Raw genomic sequence first — 19,828 nt, forward strand, 5'->3', positions numbered from 1 at the left:
CAGATTAGTTCCATCAAATATGTAAAACTTGGTGCTAGAGGACATGCTAGTTTGTCTTTTCTTAATAACTGCACACCGAACTCATTTTGTATTTGCATCCTCTCTCTGTTCATTCACACCCCTCCAATTCAAAGTTAGCTAATTTCTCATGCATTTCCTTGTATGATTTCAGGGTCTCAGAAAACATGCCCCTTTATGATATTCTGAATGAATTCCAGAAGGGTCACAGCCACCTTGCTGTTGTCTATAAGGATTCAAAACAAACGAAAGAGACATTGCAGAAAACTAAAGAAGGTATAGACATTGAGAAGCCATGCTTATACAGCAGGATTTATATATTTTCTTTTATAGTTGTGTGGAGGGAGGGGTAGTTAAAAGAAATTAACCTCCCATTATTTCCTTGATTTTTCTGGTGTAACACGATCGATTGAAGTTATTTATTTCTCTTTGAGTACGTTGCCAACAGAAAGTCACATTCATTTCTGGTTTTCACTTACTGAAACCTTCAAGTATTTTGTATGAGCATTCCTTTTATCAAGTAGGACTTGAGTTTCACATCTCCCATCATTTTTGTTCTCCTACTTTCGCTTCTCGTAAAGATTCAAATGTGTTTGTTTTTACCGACATGCATCAGTTTACTAGATAATTTATGCCCTGTTGCAGATAATCAGAACTTTGCAATAAAATCCATCTCAAATGAATCTGACTCCATCTTCAATAAGGCTGATGATCAAGTGAAGAAAAGTCCTCCATCTACTCCTGCTTTCAAGAAGAGACACAGGGGCTGTTCGTTTTGTATTTTGGATTTGGATACCTCTCCGATTCCTGAGTTTTCACCTGATCAAGAAGTAGTTGGTGTTATTACCATGGAAGATGTCATTGAGGAACTTCTTCAGGTACTCCTACATTCGAGTTAATCTCTTGAGAAAAAGCAGCTAACTCTTCCAAACTCCTTTCTCATTTTTGTCAATTATTAAGAAAAATGGCGTGGTTTTTTTACTCCCCTTGTTTTTCAAGAACAATTTGCCCCATGCTAACGTAATGCGAATATTAAATAATATCTCATGAACAGTTCTACTAAGTATGAGTACTCCTCTTTAGCAGATAAAACTGTCAGACACCTATTGTTAGTAATCTTTGCTTCGGCTCACCTATTTCTATCGCTACCTTTGCTTCTTGTGGCAGGAGGAGATACTGGACGAAACAGATGAATATGTGAACATACATAACAGGTAAAATTCTTTCTTCCATGTTAATCTCTGAAATAAAATTGTTTGAATCTTGCAAACATGTGAAAAATGTGAGTCAGAGGCCGAAACATATGCAGAAGCTTCTCTGCAAAAATGTTGGGAGACCGCTAGACTGAGCTGTTTAGTGTAAAGCAAGTTTGACACTAGACTGAAAATGTAAAACTGATGGGCAGAAACCAAATAAAATAATCGGATGTTTCTCTTTTGCAGGATAAAGATTAACATGAATGCTTCTCAGGATAAGGCTCCTCAGTTAAACTCCATTCAAGCTTTACCTCCAACTTCAGCACCTCCTCTTCAATCAGTTGCTTCCAGTACTCCACAATAGCACCGACCGCTACATCAACACATATACATGTCGGTGTGGTTCTAAAATGGGCTCGATCCAATTTAGCCGTTCACCATCAGATCATAGCGTGATTAGTGATCTTGATCAAGGCCCTATTAAGTCCGTCCACCGTTTAATGACCTGCACATATAGTTCCCAAAGACAATTTGTAAAGAGTCTCATAAGTTCCAGTAGTTCGGATCGGTTATTTCCTGGTAATGTGATAGTTAAATCAACTCTAAATCCAGAACTTAGTCTTAATGACTTTATTGCTGTAGAGGTAAACAGTGGCCTGGCTGGATTCAAGTTTAAGCTGTTGAGCAGCCAAGAATGTGCTGATGTTGTTGCTTGAAGTTGCACTGTAGAGCTTTCATCAAGAATCTATGTCAACCTCATGCTGCAGTTCGGCTAAGCCAATATGTCAAAGTTTTCATTTGGGTAAATTATATTGATAGTCCTTGAAGTTAGGTTTAATTACACAAATATTTCATGTGTTTCATAACATTACAGTACACTTCTTGAGGGGTTTTGCCTTTAAATAAGAGCTGTACTTATAATTATAATTACAACCTGAAGTCCTTATGGGATGTATTTATAATCTTGCAAATGTTAGGAGGGTTTGTGTAATTAGGTCTAACTTAAGGGGTGAGAATGTAATTTATCCTATATGAATATACATACTATTTCGGACGATAATTATTTGGAAAATTTCTTGAAAGTTTGGAAATTAGTCAATCTTATGAAATATAATAGCTCGTCTAAAGAAAACTTTCATAGCGTTTTTGATATGCGGAAAATGGTGGTGTTGAATGTAAATGCTTGCTGTCAAGTCAATCAAAGTACTGCTTGTTTGGAGCTTGAATTAACTTTTAAAAAGGTTGTTATTAGAAATTAATTAGCTTTGAATGGCCAGTTTTCTGATGCATCAATTGCAAGTAATAGTTGTGTTTGAAATTTAAGAGAGAAACGAGCACACTTTAAACAATGGCATAAAAACCCTTCCCACATGTTAGTCACAGCTGACAGGCCATGGACTCGGACAGAGCTCTCTCCACCTTCTTCTAGCAATATATGTATTAACAATGTCCGAACTGAAATGCAAGAACCTTAGCCCAACGCTGATTTTTAGTGGTCTGGTTAGTGATGAGAATGACATCGCAAACCGTTTTTGTAGTGATCAATCCTAAATAAAAACTTGTGCTCTCCTCCTTTTCTCTCTTTATCCACGAGTGCCTTTTTAAATTCTTGATGATTATGTCTATAAGGCATACTTACACTCCCCTCCCATGAGACTTGGTGTAATTATATGTAAATTTTCTGTAATTTGGAAAATTGCTTCTAGCACTCCTGATGTTTGTTTTCGTCTAACAAATAAGTCCCTCCATTAGTCAAAATTTATCAGATTTGTTGATATTAACAAAAAAATTGAATAAAAATTGACATTTACCCTTAATTGATTTATTACTGACTTATTGCAGGTAAAATATTTTTTTTCTGATTAAACTATTTTTATAATAGTGAAAATATACCACCGCTCATGCATTAATGCATGAAAAAGTATGAAGGTAATTTGATCATAAAAATATGCAATAAATCAGTAATAAGTCAATCGGAGGTAATCATAGATCTTTTTTCATTTCTTTTTGTTAATATTAACAAATTCGGTAAATTTTTACTAACGGGAGGACTTATTTGTTAGACGAAAATAAATATCAAAGTGCTAAGTATAATTTTTCAAACCACATGAAGTTTATATGTAATTACATCAAACCTCGGGGAAGAGGCGTGTAATTATCCCTATCTATAAAGAATTAGCATTTTCAAAAATATTTGAGGTTGGATAGATGGGGCCTTCAATTACCAAACAGCCCTTCCAAAAAGATCACTTTTCTAACTTTATTCCATCATGGGTTCATCGAAAATTTGTCATTCTTTGAAGGGTGGTCTAAGATTTAACATCAGTTAATTAACTTAATTTAAATGCATCAGAAGGGACATCCCCCAAATGTGGGCTTTTTGTGCTTCAAAATTCTGCTTCTGGATCTTCCTTCACTTCTACTTCTTTACAGTTATAACTTCATTTTCTTGTTATTGCTCCAGTTGCCTCCAGGTGGTTTTACTTCAGCTGAGCTAATCTTTCACTGTTTTTAAGTCTTTATTTTTGGCTGAAACTTGATTTGAAGTTGATATCTTGGGAGGAAATTCTTGGGGTTAGAGAGAGAAAGATATGGCTATAGCAAGATTTGGGCGCCAAGTGAAGCGCTCTTATCAGTCGTATGGGTTCTGCGTGAAGTTGTCAGCAGTTGTAATCTTGGGCCTGTGTTTTGTACTTGTGTGGTCTCTGTTTTCAAATTTTTCAGTGACTTCTCAAAGGGAAAGTTTTGATGATATTGCTGAGCCAGTACCTGCATCGAATTGGAAAGTCAGTGATTTTCAAACTCATTCTAACAAGATTGAACCGAAGAAAGGCCAAGAAAGTGATGACCGGAGATTTAGGTCTGGATTGGATGACAAAGACAAGAAAATTAATAATGGGTCTGTGCCATTGAAGCCTGAGAAAAAGCCAGAAAACTTGAATGCTAAAGCTTCTGGGAAAAGTGGTGATGGAAATACAAAGTTGCCGGAAAAGGGGGGTGAAAAGGAAAATCAAGAAAATGAGGGATCTGAGGTGGAGGAGGTAATTAAAGAAAAGGAGGACAATGAAGGGAATGATAAAGAAGGTGAAGATGTGGATAGTGATGTCAATGCAAATGAGACTGTGGAAAGAAATGTTGATTTGATTGATACAGATGACTTGGATCAGGAAGCTGTTGATGAAGATGATGGAGGATTGAGGAACAGAAAGAAGAAGAAGAAATTGGGTCCAGTATTTGATCCTAAAGTACAATATACGTGGAAATTATGCAACACAAGGAGCAAGCAGAACTACATTCCTTGCATTGATATTGAATCTGCCACGGGAAGATTGCTGAGTTACCGGCATCACGAAAGGAGTTGCCCTAGATCAGCTGTTATGTGTCTTGTTCCCCTTCCCCATGATGGTTACGGGGATCCAGTGCGCTGGCCTGAAAGCAAAACAAAGGTGGTATTCATGACTTTATCTTGGATACTTGATTAATTAGATCTCATATATGGTTGATTCTAAGTTTCTTGCAGATATTGTATCAAAATGTGGCACATCCAAAATTAGCTGCATATATTAAGGCACAGGATTGGTTGGTAGAATCTGGAGAATATCTCACTTTTCCACAGAATCAGTCTGTATTCAAGGGTGGAATTCAGCACTATCTAGACTCCATAGAAGAGGTGAACCCTACTTCTGGTTTGACATAGTATAATATTTTGTCCTCTTGTAAGTAAAAAAGTTAATATCTATCTCTAAAACAAAATATATGCTTCTGCTTAATTCTTTGAGTGAAGGGGTAAACTTGATGCAAAAGAACTTGCCAACACTAATTTGAAGCTTTATGACAAAAGGATGATCTTGAAATTTGTCAAATTTGTTTTTACTGAATTGAGTTATAAGTTGCTCCATGATGCCATATTGCTATGCGTTTTTGTTTGAATAATCCATAATTGCTGTATTATTTGCATCTAAATTTACAACAGCATGTCTTATTGATTGCCATCCTTCTCACACATGGCATCTTGCATATTTGATGTTTGTGGAATTCGGTGGCTTGTAGATGGTACCAGACATTGAATGGGGAAAAAACATTCGCATTGTTCTAGATATGGGATGTAAAGATTCGAGCTTTGGAGCTTCTCTACTTGAGAAGGATGTCTTCACACTTACACTCGGCTTGAAAGATGACCTAGTGGACCTAGCACAAGTTGCCCTTGAGCGTGGATTCCCTGCAGTAGTTAGCCCTTTTGCAACTCGAAGGCTTCGTTTTCCAAGTGGAGTCTTCGATGCAATTCATTGCAGTGAATGCAGTGTTTCTTGGCATTCAAATGGTTTGCATCACTATAGACTGCTTCTTAGTCATCCTTTCTTTTGCCTATATACCATTGTGAGCTTTAAATTCAGAAAGATGTTAAAATTTGAATTCATTTCAGGTGGTAAACTTATCCTTGAGATGAATAGGATACTGAGACCTGGAGGGTATTTCATTTTATCAACAAAGCATAACAGTATTGAAGCTGAAGAAGGTTTGCTGTCTAAATTTCCATGAGTGCGAACACTTTCACATTGTTGTGTTTGTTTGTGTTGACAGATCAAAGTTTCTCATGAAAATAACTGTAAGAATAGCTCTGCCCTGCGTGTTCGCTCTTTCCTTCATTAATGATCTGATAGGCTGTAAATTCTTGATTCATTACTTGAAAACATGTGACTGGGTCCTCAGATTTTTATAACATTTCCTGGAGTTTTAATTGCACAAACTAATGATACATACTCCCTTTCTTTGCACTTACAGTATTAGCTTCAGAACTTGCTTTTATATTTATCAGCAGGTTTCGAATTCCTCTAGTACTTATTTCTGATGCTGGGTATACCCAGCAATGGAAATTGGAGAAAAGAGATCATGATTTTTTCAAGCATGTTAGCAACTCTTATTCAATGAAATATTTAGTTCTAAGTTCCAAAACGAACATGATTTGACCTCAGCTCGTTGATCTCTAGAATTTTGTACCATTGGTCTTGCCATGTAAGGATGTGAACATCTTTCCTACATCCATTTTCCAGCTTGGTCCACATTGACGGTATCGATTTGTTGGAACATCCTAGCTGATAAAACCGATGAGGTTAGTGACATAGGTGTCAAGATATATCAAAAGCCAGAAATGAATGACATATATGAACTGAGACGAAAGAAAGTACCACCTCTCTGCAAGGAAAATGAGAACCCCGATGCTGCCTGGTGAGTATTGCTTTCTCCCTCCCATGATTAACTAGACTGCCAAAATTTTCTCCTGCTGCTGATTGAAACTACTATAACATCCCGCTGTTTACATTACACAAGTTTGTGATGGAGAACTTTACATTCAGCAGCACAACATAAGTGATGTAGAGGATATTAATGCAACTATGCAGAATATGTGGGAAGATGCTAGATAAACACTTTACTTGAGAGGCTTTGCTAGCAATGGTTCAGCATACTTGGTTTTATTGGTTTAAGTTATTCTGCAAACCAAGACTGTTCATCATCCTAGGTCTAATGTCATTCATTCCCTAATCTACTGAGAATTTGGAGCTCTGTCAGTTGCCTGAACTTCTCTTGTAGTTTCCATTACTTACAACTTCCGGCAATTAAGTGTTGCAGTTTTGCACTAACTTGCTGGCTGAGAGCTTTACTATTGATAAAACTGTGTATAAATGTGTCTGACTGGCATTTTTTATGCATCCTCAGATAACAATTTTAAGGTTGGTTTGCGGCTGATATAATTACCATTCAAGCTCGGATATAAGTAGCTTTATCCACATGTAATTAATACTGAAGCTTCTGCACAATGTTCACTGTTTAACATGCTAGTTCATCTCGTCAATAACCTGGAGTTCCTCTGAACTCCATCTTGTCAATCTTAAGCTATGAAAAGAACTGAATAACCAATTTATTTGATTCTGTGATTGTCTCTTAGTCGCTGAAAATGCCACGTTGGACCATAATTTGGCCACGATATATGCTGTATTTTCATACAAAGGGCCTACCAAAGTATTGAATTAATTTGCGACGATTGATGTTTCATCAGTGTGAATTAACCCCATGGTTTTTCATCTGTCTACTTTTACATCACTTGTTACAGGTATATTCCACTGAAAACTTGTCTGCACACCATTCCGGAAGCCATTGAACAACGTGGGACTGAGTGGCCTGCAGAATGGCCAAAGAGGCTTCATACCTTTCCCGACTGGATGAACAACAGAGAGAAATTGATTGCCGACACTAAGCACTGGAAAGCTATTGTGAACAATTCTTATCTAATAGGAATGGGCATCGATTGGTCGACTATCAGGAATGTAATGGACATGAAAGCCATAAGTGGAGGGTGAGCTACTCAAATAATTATATCATTCTACTACTCTATTTGCATTTGAGGCCAACATTCTCCCAACCCTCTTTTGCGATTATCAATACACAGAACCAAAACAAAAAAATTAGAGGAAGAGACGACAAGAATAAATAAGAAGGTGATTTCATATCAACTGAACAGAAAATGTATTGCAAAGAATGCTTATATATTCTGTGTTTCTGTGTTGGTTGTTCTCTTAACACTTTATATGGCAATAATTGATCACTGAAGTGCACACACTCGTAACTTTCTTGATACTTGTACAGATTTGCAGCTGCACTTTTGGACCAGAAGGTTTGGGTTATGAACGTGGTCCCAGTTCATGCACCAGATACACTTCCCATAATTTTTGAACGTGGGCTTGTCGGCATTTACCATGACTGGTGTGAATCTTTCGGTACTTACCCAAGGTCTTATGACCTTCTCCATGCTGATCATCTCTTCTCAAGGCTTAAGAACAGGTACTGAGGAAATTTTCTAACTTCATTTGTTTCCTCATCAGTAAGCGTCGAGTGGTTCTTTCACTACTACCGAAATGTTACTCATCTCATTCTTTTTCAGATGTAAGCAGCCCATAGTGATTGTTGTCGAGATGGACCGCATACTAAGGCCTGGAGGTTGGGCAATTGTTCGCGACAAAGTAGAAATTCTTAATCCTCTAGAAGAAATCTTGAGAAGCCTCCACTGGGAAATCAGAATGACTTTTGCACAAGATAAGGAAGGCATCCTATGCGCCCAGAAAACCATGTGGCGGCCCTGATTGTGTTATCACAGCTAGCATTGTACATTTTCTATCTTATTGATAATACTTGACCACGTATACGAAGGAAGGGTAAATCTCCCCATTCCTCTCAAACCAATTTTGCAATAACTTTGTTCTTGAGTTTTTCTCGTTTTCATTGTATTCTTTTCTGAACTCGAATAGATGATTACTCGACCGAGGCTGTTGTACACTAACTTCTGGAGTCACTGTTGCATATTATTGAAAGGAGAAACTGAATTTTGTATAGCAAGATTTGTGTCTTCTTCATTCATGCATTCATACAACTTTGGTCTTTCTCTTGTCTGTAAAGCTTGTGAATTGTGAGCGCTCCAGTTTCAAAATCCATTGATACCTCTCCTTTGACAGAATACAATATGAAGATTGTTCAATAAAATGGTCAAGAAAGTTTTGAGGCAGAGATTACTTGAAAAATGATTATAGTTGAAAGGATAGGACTCTTTCTAAAAAAATCGATAAAAAACAATTACATATAGCAAAGTTGAGAAAAAAAAAAAAAAAAGTTTTGGCAAAGCGTAAAATCATTCATAATTCACATGATGTCCATTTCTTTCTTCTTTTTTTTTTTTTTTGAGATAAATTTTTATTACAACACAATATCCAATAAAATAAACTCACATTAAATAATATAAATATTCATATATTTTGTAAATTCAAACCTATTATCACAAACTTATTTACGAGAGACTGCTAGAATAAGACATTATCGTGAAATGTGAGTTATTCATGTTCCATGCACTTCATCAGAGAGCATTGACATGCAAACTTTGGGTTTTCACAAAATTTGTGCTTTCGCCGCTATTGCGAAACGCGCTTCTTAGAAAACACCAGCTAAAACGGAATTGCAAAAACCCCTCACCGGCAGGGACTGAGGGATTCAAAAACCTCAGGATTAGCAGTCCTCACTCGATTCTCCCCTGATTCCGCGAACACTTTGGAATCAATTCCCAACGATGTACCCATCACTTCCCCCTACCCGCCTCACTCTCCTCACCCTCCTCTCCGCCACGGCCACCTTCTACTTCCTGTACAAATCGCGCCACCGCCACAGCCGCCTCCTCACGCGCCTCTGCCAAGCCGTCACAGGACCAGGTTTGCGATGCGGGAACCCTGCTTCTTATAAAAGAGGGAAACTTTTGTTCCTATCGCAAACCGACACTTCCAAGAACCTAGCGCAGCGTCTCCATGCGCTCTTAACCCTCAACGATCTTCCCTTTGATCTTGTTGATCCCAAGGACTATGAGCCTGAGGATTTATGTAAAGAATCTCTTGTTTTGATTGTTGCTTCCACTTGGGAAAATGGTGGGGCCCCTGAAAATGGAGTCTTTTTGGTAAATTGGTTAACGGAGAGCGCTGATGATTTTAGGGTTGGGGCCCTGGTGCTGAAGGAATGTAAATATGCCGTTTTTGGGGTGGGGAGCAGGAGTTATGGTGAAACGTATAATGCTGTGGCCAGGGGTGTTTCAGTGAAGTTGCGGAAGCTCGGGGCGAGTGAGCTGGTGGAGTTGGGGGAGGGGGATGTGGATGAGGCGGATTTGGATGAGGTGTTTGATCTGTGGAGTAAGAAGGTTGTTGGGGTTTTGAAGGATAAATTAGGAGAGAATGGGCAGCATTTTGAAAATTATGGGGTTGAGTGTGAAAGTGAAGGTGAAGGTGAGTTTAGTGAGGAAGACGATGATGAGGATGCAGAGAATGGTGGTGATTCAGCCATCGTTGATCTCGAGGACATTGCAGGAAAAGGTCCTTCAAGAAGATCAGTTGTGGCAACTAAGGCTAATGGAAAAGTAAATGGTGAGGTATTAAATGGGGAGAAAGAAATGGTGACGCCAGTGTTAAGGGCAAATTTAGAGAAGCAGGTAAACTTTTAGAATTTCCGTTTTCTATTTCCGAAGCTCTACTGGAGGTGGTGCTGTGAATGCATTAAGCTGTGTTTATTGGTGACTTTAAAAATAATTGGTGGTTTCCATATTTCTTTTGATATCTTTTCAAATATAAAAATCAAATCTTCTTAGATTATATGTGTCTGATCATGTATGTTATGTCATATGACGTACTTTCATTTTTCTATTTTGCTCCCAAGTTAGAAACAATTAGAATTAGTCCACTCTGTTTACTACTCGTTCCCGGCTTTCATGTGCTGTAGTTTACTTGCTGAATGTGATGCGATGAATATTGTCTTTGGACTTTGTACTCCATGGATTCGTATAGATGGCCAACCTTAATGATGTCTGTTATCATGCTTCTGGTTCATCGCATCTTCATCTTATAAAGTTATCCTTGGATCGAACCAAATTCTATAGCTTTGAGCATTGACTTCTTGTAGTTATACCTAATATTTGTTCTGTCACTAGTAACTTTTATCATTTATCAATAATTTCTTTCTCATTCTCAAGACAATAACACCATCTGGATGCAATGCCCCATAATCTGATTACTGTCAAACAACTAATGAACACCTATGATGATTGAAAAACAAACAGTTCTCTTCTTATATTGACTGATTGTCTTAACTAGCTAATGTTCTTGGCAGGGGTATAAAATCATTGGTTCTCACAGTGGGGTTAAACTCTGTAGATGGACCAAGTCCCAGCTTAGAGGGCGTGGAGGTTGTTATAAGCACTCTTTTTATGGCATTGAGAGTCACAGGTATGGTTTATCTTGCTTGTGTTTTAAGCTTTAGAGAATTGAACATTGAGGACTTCGACAAATTTGGACGGTATTTACATCTTCTAATGTAAAATTTTCTATTGTGGTCCCAATTGATCACCTGCAAAGTCATAGCTATCAGATCTATAATGTCTTAGTTATTCGATTTTCTGGAGTTTCAAAATCAACTTCATTGATAGAACTTCCTGTCAGGGAGAAAAAAAAGGTTTTAAGAGTTGCATCTTCTGTTAAGTCCAGAGGAGTCAGCGTAGTTATGCAAATATGATGGCAGCTGTATAAGTGTTTGCTGTATTCCATTTTCGTATGGCTGACTTCTATTAGTTTAATAAATATTTCCCTTCTTCTGTATATATAACTTGGAATTTTACATTTCTCAAGGTGCATGGAAACCACCCCAAGTTTAGCATGTGCAAATAAATGTGTGTTTTGTTGGAGACATCACACAAATCCTGTCGGCAAAAGCTGGAAATGGAAGATGGATGATCCATTGGTGATCGTTGACACTGCCATTGAACTACATACAAAGATGATACGTCAGATGAAAGGAGTTCCAGGTAGGTCTGATGAGTTTTATTAGTTTAATTGTTTAGATGTCCTAATTGTTTGGACACTTTAGTATATGGTTCTCTGGTTTCAGCCTTCAGTTTGGTTCCAGGTGATCACAATAATTCACGTTTGCTTAATAATTATATCTTTCCCCCTTACCATACTATTTTGCTCTTTGAGGCTTTGAGTTATCTGACTGCATTCTCTGATGATTGACTAGACATTTCTAATATCCACAGGGGTGAAGGCAGAGCGTTTATCTGAGGGTCTTTCTCCTAGACATTGTGCTTTGTCACTTGTTGGTGAACCTATCATGTATCCGGAGATCAATGCTCTCGTAGATGAGCTACACCGAAGGCGGATCTCAACTTTTCTCGTGACAAATGCACAGTTCCCTGAAAGAATTAAGATGCTTAAACCTATCACACAGGTCTTGACTTTACTTGTTTTCTGGTGTCAATTAGTTGTACGAAGAATTTTAAAGTCTGGAGTATGAGGTGAACATCTCTCTATTTCGATCATGCAGTTGTATGTGAGCGTAGATGCTGCTACAAAGGATAGCTTGAAGGCAATTGACAGACCACTCTTTGGGGACTTTTGGGAGAGATTTATTGTAAGTGGCTTTCGTATTCAGAGTTATTTTACTATAATGAATGTCATAGTTGAGGTATTGCCAAATTACTTTCAGGATTCTTTAAAATCTCTGAGGGAGAAGCAACAGCGAACTGTGTATCGCTTGACACTGGTTAAAGGATGGAATACGGAAGATGTGGATGCCTATTCTAGCTTATTTGATGTTGGAAGTCCTGATTTCATTGAAATCAAAGGGGTGACATATTGTGGATCGTAAGATTTGCTTGCCTACTTTTTAGTTTCAATTTTTACCTTATATCTTAACTTATGGTGCACTAATTTCACAACATCTGAGTTCTGTTACAGGTCAGCAACTTCAAAGTTAACGATGGAGAATGTACCCTGGCATTCTGATGTAAAAGAGTTTTCAGAAGCCTTGGCTCAAAAGAGCAATGGAATGTATGAGGTTGCTTGTGAGCACGTGCACTCATGTTGTGTTCTTCTGGCTAAAGTGGACAAATTTAAAGTCAATGGCCAATGGTATACGTGGATAGACTATGACAAGTTCCACGACCTGGTTTGTAATTTCCTTGCGTTTGTTTAAAGATAGTAAACCATCGATTCTATTAGTGTTGTCGTTTGATGAAATTTTTTTGAATTTTTAACTGAAGGTGTCGGCTGGGGAACCTTTTACCAGTAAGGATTACATGGCTCCTACACCATCTTGGGCAGTCTATGGAGCAGAAGAAGGCGGCTTCGATCCACTGCAATCTCGTTTTAGGAAAGAGCGGCACCACAAATCGTCACGCTAAGCAGGTCTGCTTTGAATGTAGCGTAGATGAGAATCGTCTTATTGGCTCAAACAGCCAACAATTTTGTCTTCAATTTTGGTTCAGGATGCGATGTGGTAATGTAGGTTCCGTAAAATTTCTTCTCCTCTCTCTTGGTGCATTGTAGCTTCCTTGAATAACTAAGTTATTCGACAGCCATTCATGGTTCACATTCCTCCCTCAAGAAGGGGAACGACCGAATTGGTATAGAAAAGGTATCTAGAGTATGCACTCTGCGGCAGTTGTCTGTTTTAAATACATTGTTTCAAGTACACTCTTGCTGGTAGATATGGTGTACAGCAACATTCGGGTCCTGGGATATGCCTATTCTGCTCAATAGTAAGGTTGAGGTTTCAAAACTCACTCGTCATTGGACAACAGTTTCAGATTTGAGCCCTCGTAATGTCTCTAGTTTGTAGTTTATTGTCTTATTATTTTGTTCGTTAGAATATGTTTGAGCGAATCTTATGATGTAGTTGATCGTTTTATTAAAATGTCGGAAGCTGGACAGTCAATAATATCATTCATCATCAAATTTAATGGGATAAAACAGTGAACTCAACCTTATCTTTACATCAATCTAACCAAACCCGAAATCGAAGGACTGACTTCTGCTACCCCTCCCCCTCCACTAAAAATTATAATAACATCCAGCACACAAACAAAATTCCAGAAAGAGAGAAACAGACATCACCAATATTCAAACCAAAAATAAGGAATGTTAATCTTCATCACCATTCACTTTTCCTCTTTTCTTTCTTTTGGCATAACAAAAGTCAATAATTGACACCAATCCCAACCCCATATTCCCATCTCCTAATCCCTACCATCATCATCCATCATCTGTACAATTCAAACAAAAAACAAGAACCACAAAACATCAAACTGAGTGATCAATATCAGCTGCTCTTCCTGGGCTTGCTGCTCTTCCTCCTACCTCTACTGCTCCTCCTCAGACCCTCCTGCTGCTGCTTCACCGACTCCCCTTCTTCCCCCTTTGAGCCCATCGTTTCTTCTTCAATTTCCTCTACTTTTTTCTCCTCATCTCCTTCCCCACCACTTGTTGCTTTCTTGGAACCGCCGCCGCCGCCGCCCACCAGTTCTTCTTCCTCTTCCTCGTCAACTTTCTGAATTACTTTCCGGGGCCTCCCTCTTTTCCTCGGCGTCTGTCTCTGTACTGCTAATTCTGTCGATGACGATTCTGCTGCTATTGCTACAGATGATACCTCCTTTGTCCTCTTCATCTTCTTCCCCATCATCACTTGTACGAACTGCTTCTAAATTCAACTACAGAAAAGCTGCCATCTTAGCAGCTTAATAGACTCAGCTCGTTTGCTACTCGTATGCATATATGTATGTATATGCATGTGAAGAAAAGCTGATTAAAATAAGCAGAAGCTGTGTGTGTGTGTGTGTGTGTGTTTGCTTTTCCACTTCTCAGCAGGACTTTGTCGATGTTGATGAGTTTTTAGCAGAGAAAAAGACAGCGGTGGAGGGAAGAATATGAGGTGGAAGTCAAGTGTTGATGATGATGAAAAACAGGGTGGCTAAGACTTTCTCTCTAATTATGGTTAAGAATGTGTATGTAATGGGGTAAAATTCACTTTTGGCCCCCCAAGTTTTCGATTTAATTTCAAATTAGTCCCCCTTTTTTCAATTATTTTTCACTTAACCCTTTCCACAATTTTCATGCACCATTTTCCAGCCAAAATGCCTTTTATTTATTTTTTATTCTCCAAGTCGTTTGTCCCGATTCTAATTTAGGATAAATTATAATAGACATTTCTAAAATTTATTGTAATAATAAATATCGTTTCATTATTTGAAACATTATAAATATTTCTTGAAATTAATGACCGACTAACAAATATTTATCTACAATAGACTATCATAAAAGAGTACTTGTTAGGTAGATATTAATTTTAAGAGGATATTTATAATTTTTTAAATAATGGGAGTATTTATAATTATATATAAAAAAAAAACTCTATAGAGCTCGTTTAATAATGGTTCGGGTAGTGGTTCCAATTCCATTGTGCTGTGTCAGGGTTTGGCCACTCGTATCTGCTTCCTGGTGGCCTTTGTGTGGGTAATTTTGGAGGTTGCTGCAACACATGAATCGTTCCATCTGTCGTAAATTAAAATGTTCAGTGGATCGAATTGATACAAATCAACCCAACAAAAAGGTGGATTTGATCAGCTCAGGCTCGACTAGAATCGAATTGGTTCTGATTGGTCCCAAGTATGGCCCTGGACTGCCTATCAGTCCGGGTGGGTCGAAACTCGATTACAACATACTCGGGTAAATTATACCTACACTTTTTTGATAAATTACGCTGACTTCCTTTTAGGAATCATACTTATAAAAAAAATTAAAAAAAGAAGGTATTTGTATAATTTAACCGTATTATCTTACTGAAGATATTGTGTGAATAAATATTTTAAAAATAATTAATTATTTTTTTATTATTTGTATTTTTTCAATAAATACATAAGAAGTATATTACTCAGTGAAAAGAGGAAACAAATGTTTTAGCAGTATTTTTTTTTCAATTGATTTGGGAAATAAAATTGAACTAGAATTTCAAGAATTGAACCGAATTATAAATAAAGAATTCTAAATCTTGAAAAAATTATAGAAATTGATTGAAATAAACCCTCAAGCTACGACAAGTAAATCTCATGCTCTAAATATATCGAATAATTTTTTTTTTCCTACTCGAAAATCTTTGCTAACATTAATAGAAATCACACGTGGATTTGTGTCATATTTTGATATTTATATTTTTCATAAGTATTTTAATATTTGAATACTGGACCCATATCCTTTCTACATTTTGATACTTATCCTAATAATAATATCTAAAAGGAAAAATAATTGAAAAAGTAAAAGTAAAAAATTGTGGTGGAGTGGGATTATTTATTTTTCCTAATAAATTTATGAAATTATTTGTGGATGAAATTACAGTGTTGTATGTTTGATCCCAACAATTTTTAAGTCATCAAACCTGTTCTTCATCTATTGTCTTCAAATCCTACAACCATAGCCAAAAGTCATCACTGCCTAGATTAGGGGTGGCAAATGGACGGGTTGATTTGGGTTATTGATTAAATTTGAAATTAATGGGTTCAGAAAAGATTGGATCGAAAAAAAGTCGAGTTGGGACGGTGGTAATAATAGATTGGACCCTTTTAAAATCCATCATCAATTCATATAAAATTTATCGTAAACTCATATAAGACACATAATGTAATAAAGTTTAATTAAATTCAAACCACTTAAACCCATATTGAACTCCTCGATTATATTATATAATTAAAAACCCATATCTTTCATGAATTATATTATATAATTAAAAATGAAACATGAAGAACCATTTAAGAGCCATTAGAACTAATGTAGGAACTATAATCTATTTAAATAAGATTATATTCAACCCATATTAAAAAAGATATTAAATCCAACTCAAAGCTAGACAGGATTGGGTTGAAAATCATGCATAGTGTTTGGTTTTATTCTTGGCCCATATTCGAGATTTGCCAAAACATAGATAATATTTGTCTTGATTTGTTTTGAAAGTTTTGGTAGTGTTTTGAAATAGTGCCTCATTTGTTTTTAGGAAAAATAAGTCTACATTAATTATAAGCCCTACAACTAAAAAAATTATATACATACTCATACATATGTATGAATATATATAAAAGAGACATGAATTGATAATGAACAATAGTTTTTGTTTCCCACTAAACAACATCAAACATACCATACTTATTTTATATTACCTCAAAAAATAAATTCAAACATACACACTATTCTAACACATACTTATTTATCTTTATTTTCCTCTCTCTATCTCCACATAACACACCAAGATAAAGTAAAAATGAAACCAAATATAGTGATGGGTTTCCACCCATATTCCGAACCCTTAAGGTAGACATCAGTTGTATATCTTTATTGGCAAGTCCGGAAAAATTGGTGTAAGGATAAGATCAAGGCAGTAAATATGTGAACGACGTAATATAATTGTAATCAATTTACTTTACACAGTCTCTCAAACTATAAATTGAAGGGATAATTACACTCTCCTCCCGTAACGTTTAGTGTAACTATACGTAAACCTCTTATGGTTTGAAAAATTACTTTCAAAATTTACTTTCGCCTAATAAATTAATCTCTTTATTAATCAAACCTCAAGATTATAATATATAATTTTCCAAACTAGAGTATACAGGTAATTACACAAATTGTAAGCCATGGGGGTAGTCTGGACATGTTTGGAGTTATGCACTGAAACAAGAATCAGTACTGATTTTTCATAAGTTTTTGCTGATTAGGAGTGGAGTCCTAAACATCACTTTCACTTTCAGTGTAATGGAAGACACCGACCTTGGAAATTGTAAATCGCAAAGGATAAGGTCAGATTTACGCCCACCCTCTTCATCAACGTATCTACACGCCAATAATTATATATTAGAGGTGCCGACCTGATAAATTCGAGTCTTATTAAATATATAATTACTTATTTATAAATTTATTTTATTATTTTTAATTATATAGATATAGTTCTTCATTTATTATAATATTAATGTAATTATATAACTACAGTTCAAAAAATTATCTGTGTTAAATGTTATTTTTATAAATTAAACACGTATTATTATAAAAAATAAAAAAATAAAATATATTTGCGTTTGTCCTAATAAAACTGTATTTTATAAAAAAATTCTAGTACATTTTTATTTTTTGAACTTTAAGAAAAGTCCAATCTTTTCTGCTTATAAATGTTCCTAAAAGCAGAAAAGTCGAAAGTTGCATGAGAAATAACACTTAGATTAGATATTAAAAAATCAATTAACAACCTAAAAATAAAAGGAGACATCGAAGAGTTTATATCCATCTACAATCGATTCGGATTTTTGCACACATGGTGTAAGTTTACTGAATAAAGTAAAAAATAAAATAAAATTTGCATTAATTTATGAACATAATATATGTATGTTAAATAAAATAAAAAATAAAATAAAATTTATAATAAAAAATTTAATACTACGTGCAATAGAGCATTGATAATGGATTCTATTTTTTTTTTTTTTTTGCATGTATATGACTACTGTCCCCACTTCAGTTCCGTAAACCTGTTTCCAATTCTGTAAAACAAGTCAACAATGAAATAAACAATTTCAAGATTTTTTGTGGGGCTGTTAATATAAAAAACAGTGTCCTCAGATTCAGTCAATTCTGGATTTTTCTTCACAGTTGCATTGCAAATGCTCAGCTGAAGACTGAGCCATAGAAATTAAAGCAGCCTATTTTGTGTTACATCTGTGGTTGATTGTTGACATAAATACAAAGAAAGGGGTCTCTGTATTTGATTTTGGCCACAAGAACTTGGTGGGTTGAGAGCGAAAGCTCCCGTCTTGAAGCAGGAAAGCAATCTGAGAGATCGTACGCTGATTGTGTTCCATTTCTTGGAAATTTTGAGGAAAGATCCTAGATAGTGATTTTCTGGCTGCCCAGCGAATCTTTTTCTGAAAAAAATGTGAGTGCAGCAGGCTGTGGATGCAAGATTTCTTGGTATAAGTCTTTTATCAGGAAGTTCCAAGTTTCTTGCCATGTAAACGCTTTGGTCTTTTGTGTTTGTTTTGGGTTTTTGTCTTGTTCTTTATTCGTTTGAGTTTCTTGAGTTGGGTGGCTGGATTCTTGACGTGTGTGTATTTCTAGTCAGTGCCGGCCCATTCTCTCTCTCTCTCTCTCATTTGCTTGGGAGAAGAGAGATGATGAGGAAGGATTGCAGCTAGTTTTTGTGGGACTTTTTGGGTATGTTTCTTGGTTCTTGTTGTTATAATTAGTAGGAATTTCCACTTCCTCTTCAGTTAGTTTGTTTTTCCTTTCCATCAGGAGTGTTTTGTAGGATCTCATAAGGGAAAATTTAGGTGCTCTATAGCCTTTTTATATAGGTCTGCCTAATGTTTCACCAGAGTAATTGTTTGCTTTTTATAAATATTTGTTGATTTCAGCCCTAAATTTTAGTTCTTCACTGATGCTGAGCTACAATTCTTTGCAATTTTATTTATGTATTATTTTTCAGGGGTGATAAGAACCCTAAGATTGAATTTGTTTTGGCAGGAGTTAGTATTAATAGGTCCCTCTTTCTTTATTTAGGAACTAGTCCTGGTAGTAGTGATCCTATCTTCCCCTTGTGTCAAGGTTTTCTTACAATCTGGTAGTATCAGCTCAGATTTCTCTTACAGATGACAGTTTCTCAAGTAGAGGAAATAGATTTTTCTATGAAGTTTTGGGAGATAGTCATGGCCTTGAGTTCTTGATTTTCTTTGTAATAATCAGAGTTTCGGCGATTGTTAGATACCTCTAGTTTGTGCAACATGTTTATGTTTGTAATCTACCCCTATAACCGATCATTTCAAAGAATTTACCTGTTCTGGTCTTTTAAACATTGGTTATCATGCTTATACAGATCAGGGTTCGTCAGCTTCGTTCATCTAGGTGCATCGATGCCCTTAAAGAAATCTGGTGGAAAATAAGCTCCTGAAGATGGAGAATTCTTACGACTTCCATGGCAACGGAAATCTAACCAATCCAGGCCTACAGATTATCAGGCACCCGTTGTACCAATCATCTGGCAGGTTTTCTGTGCCTTGGTTCGACATAAGAGTGTTCTATGTGAGAATCAGCAATTTTATGGTTGATGATTCGACCCCAGAATGTCTCACACTCAACCACATCCCTCTGAACCCAGACACAATCCTTGAAGTGAATGGACTGAGATGTTCGATAGATTCCGAAGGAATGTCTTGTATTCTTAGACGTGATCTGATC

At 36.4% G+C, this 19,828-nt stretch overlaps 5 protein-coding genes across 5 annotated transcripts in view; 4 read left to right on the top strand and 1 right to left on the bottom strand.

The window, feature by feature from the left end:
* LOC105166142 (DUF21 domain-containing protein At1g47330) overlaps positions 1-2,274 on the top strand; it is a 5,857-nt gene extending 3,583 nt beyond the window's left edge. The window contains exons 9-12 of the mRNA XM_011085385.2: positions 173-294; positions 664-896; positions 1,186-1,232; positions 1,461-2,274. Coding sequence (XP_011083687.1) covers positions 173-294; positions 664-896; positions 1,186-1,232; positions 1,461-1,578 — 520 coding nt within the window. The 3' untranslated portion in view covers positions 1,579-2,274. The remainder of the gene's footprint in view (positions 1-172; positions 295-663; positions 897-1,185; positions 1,233-1,460) is intronic.
* On the top strand, positions 3,549-8,603 carry LOC105166141 (probable methyltransferase PMT28). The gene is made up of 8 exons (XM_011085383.2): positions 3,549-4,660; positions 4,735-4,884; positions 5,265-5,535; positions 5,638-5,730; positions 6,266-6,440; positions 7,324-7,566; positions 7,857-8,051; positions 8,152-8,603. The coding sequence occupies exons 1-8, from the start codon at positions 3,806-3,808 to the stop codon at positions 8,348-8,350; spliced, it is 2,181 nt and encodes a 726-aa protein (XP_011083685.1). The 5' UTR covers positions 3,549-3,805; the 3' UTR covers positions 8,351-8,603.
* On the top strand, positions 9,135-13,522 carry LOC105166143 (S-adenosyl-L-methionine-dependent tRNA 4-demethylwyosine synthase). Its single transcript, XM_011085386.2, has 8 exons — positions 9,135-10,227; positions 10,902-11,017; positions 11,417-11,592; positions 11,824-12,014; positions 12,111-12,197; positions 12,273-12,430; positions 12,524-12,734; positions 12,829-13,522. Exons 1-8 carry the CDS (start codon positions 9,325-9,327, stop codon positions 12,967-12,969), a joined length of 1,983 nt encoding a protein of 660 aa, XP_011083688.1. The 5' UTR covers positions 9,135-9,324; the 3' UTR covers positions 12,970-13,522.
* LOC105166145 (protein FAM9A-like) lies at positions 13,700-14,659 on the bottom strand. The gene has a single exon (XM_011085387.2). The coding sequence runs from the start codon at positions 14,244-14,246 to the stop codon at positions 13,887-13,889; it is 360 nt and encodes a 119-aa protein (XP_011083689.1). The 5' UTR covers positions 14,247-14,659; the 3' UTR covers positions 13,700-13,886.
* LOC105166146 (uncharacterized protein At1g01500) overlaps positions 18,212-19,828 on the top strand; it is a gene marked incomplete in the record, with an annotated part of 3,084 nt that continues 1,467 nt past the window's right edge. The window contains 2 exon segments of the mRNA XM_020695432.1: positions 18,212-18,605; positions 19,467-19,823. Coding sequence (XP_020551091.1) covers positions 19,544-19,823 — 280 coding nt within the window.

The sequence above is a fragment of the Sesamum indicum genome, linkage group LG7 (assembly GCF_000512975.1).
Source record: "Sesamum indicum cultivar Zhongzhi No. 13 linkage group LG7, S_indicum_v1.0, whole genome shotgun sequence".
In the NCBI taxonomy this organism is placed as follows: domain Eukaryota; kingdom Viridiplantae; phylum Streptophyta; class Magnoliopsida; order Lamiales; family Pedaliaceae; genus Sesamum; species Sesamum indicum.

Bases quoted from the DNA above. Each gene is read 5' to 3' on its own strand.
- LOC105166141 (XM_011085383.2), top strand. From the start codon at position 3,806: ATGGCTATAGCAAGATTTGGGCGCCAAGTGAAGCGCTCTTATCAGTCG. The intron at 4,661-4,734 runs GTGGTATTCATG...AGTTTCTTGCAG, and splicing joins GGCCTGAAAGCAAAACAAAG to ATATTGTATCAAAATGTGGC. The intron at 5,536-5,637 runs GTTTGCATCACT...AATTCATTTCAG, and splicing joins TGTTTCTTGGCATTCAAATG to GTGGTAAACTTATCCTTGAG.
- LOC105166143 (XM_011085386.2), top strand. From the start codon at position 9,325: ATGTACCCATCACTTCCCCCTACCCGCCTCACTCTCCTCACCCTCCTC. The intron at 11,593-11,823 runs GTAGGTCTGATG...TAATATCCACAG, and splicing joins TCAGATGAAAGGAGTTCCAG to GGGTGAAGGCAGAGCGTTTA. The intron at 12,015-12,110 runs GTCTTGACTTTA...TCGATCATGCAG, and splicing joins TGCTTAAACCTATCACACAG to TTGTATGTGAGCGTAGATGC.
- LOC105166145 (XM_011085387.2), bottom strand. From the start codon at position 14,246: ATGATGGGGAAGAAGATGAAGAGGACAAAGGAGGTATCATCTGTAGCA.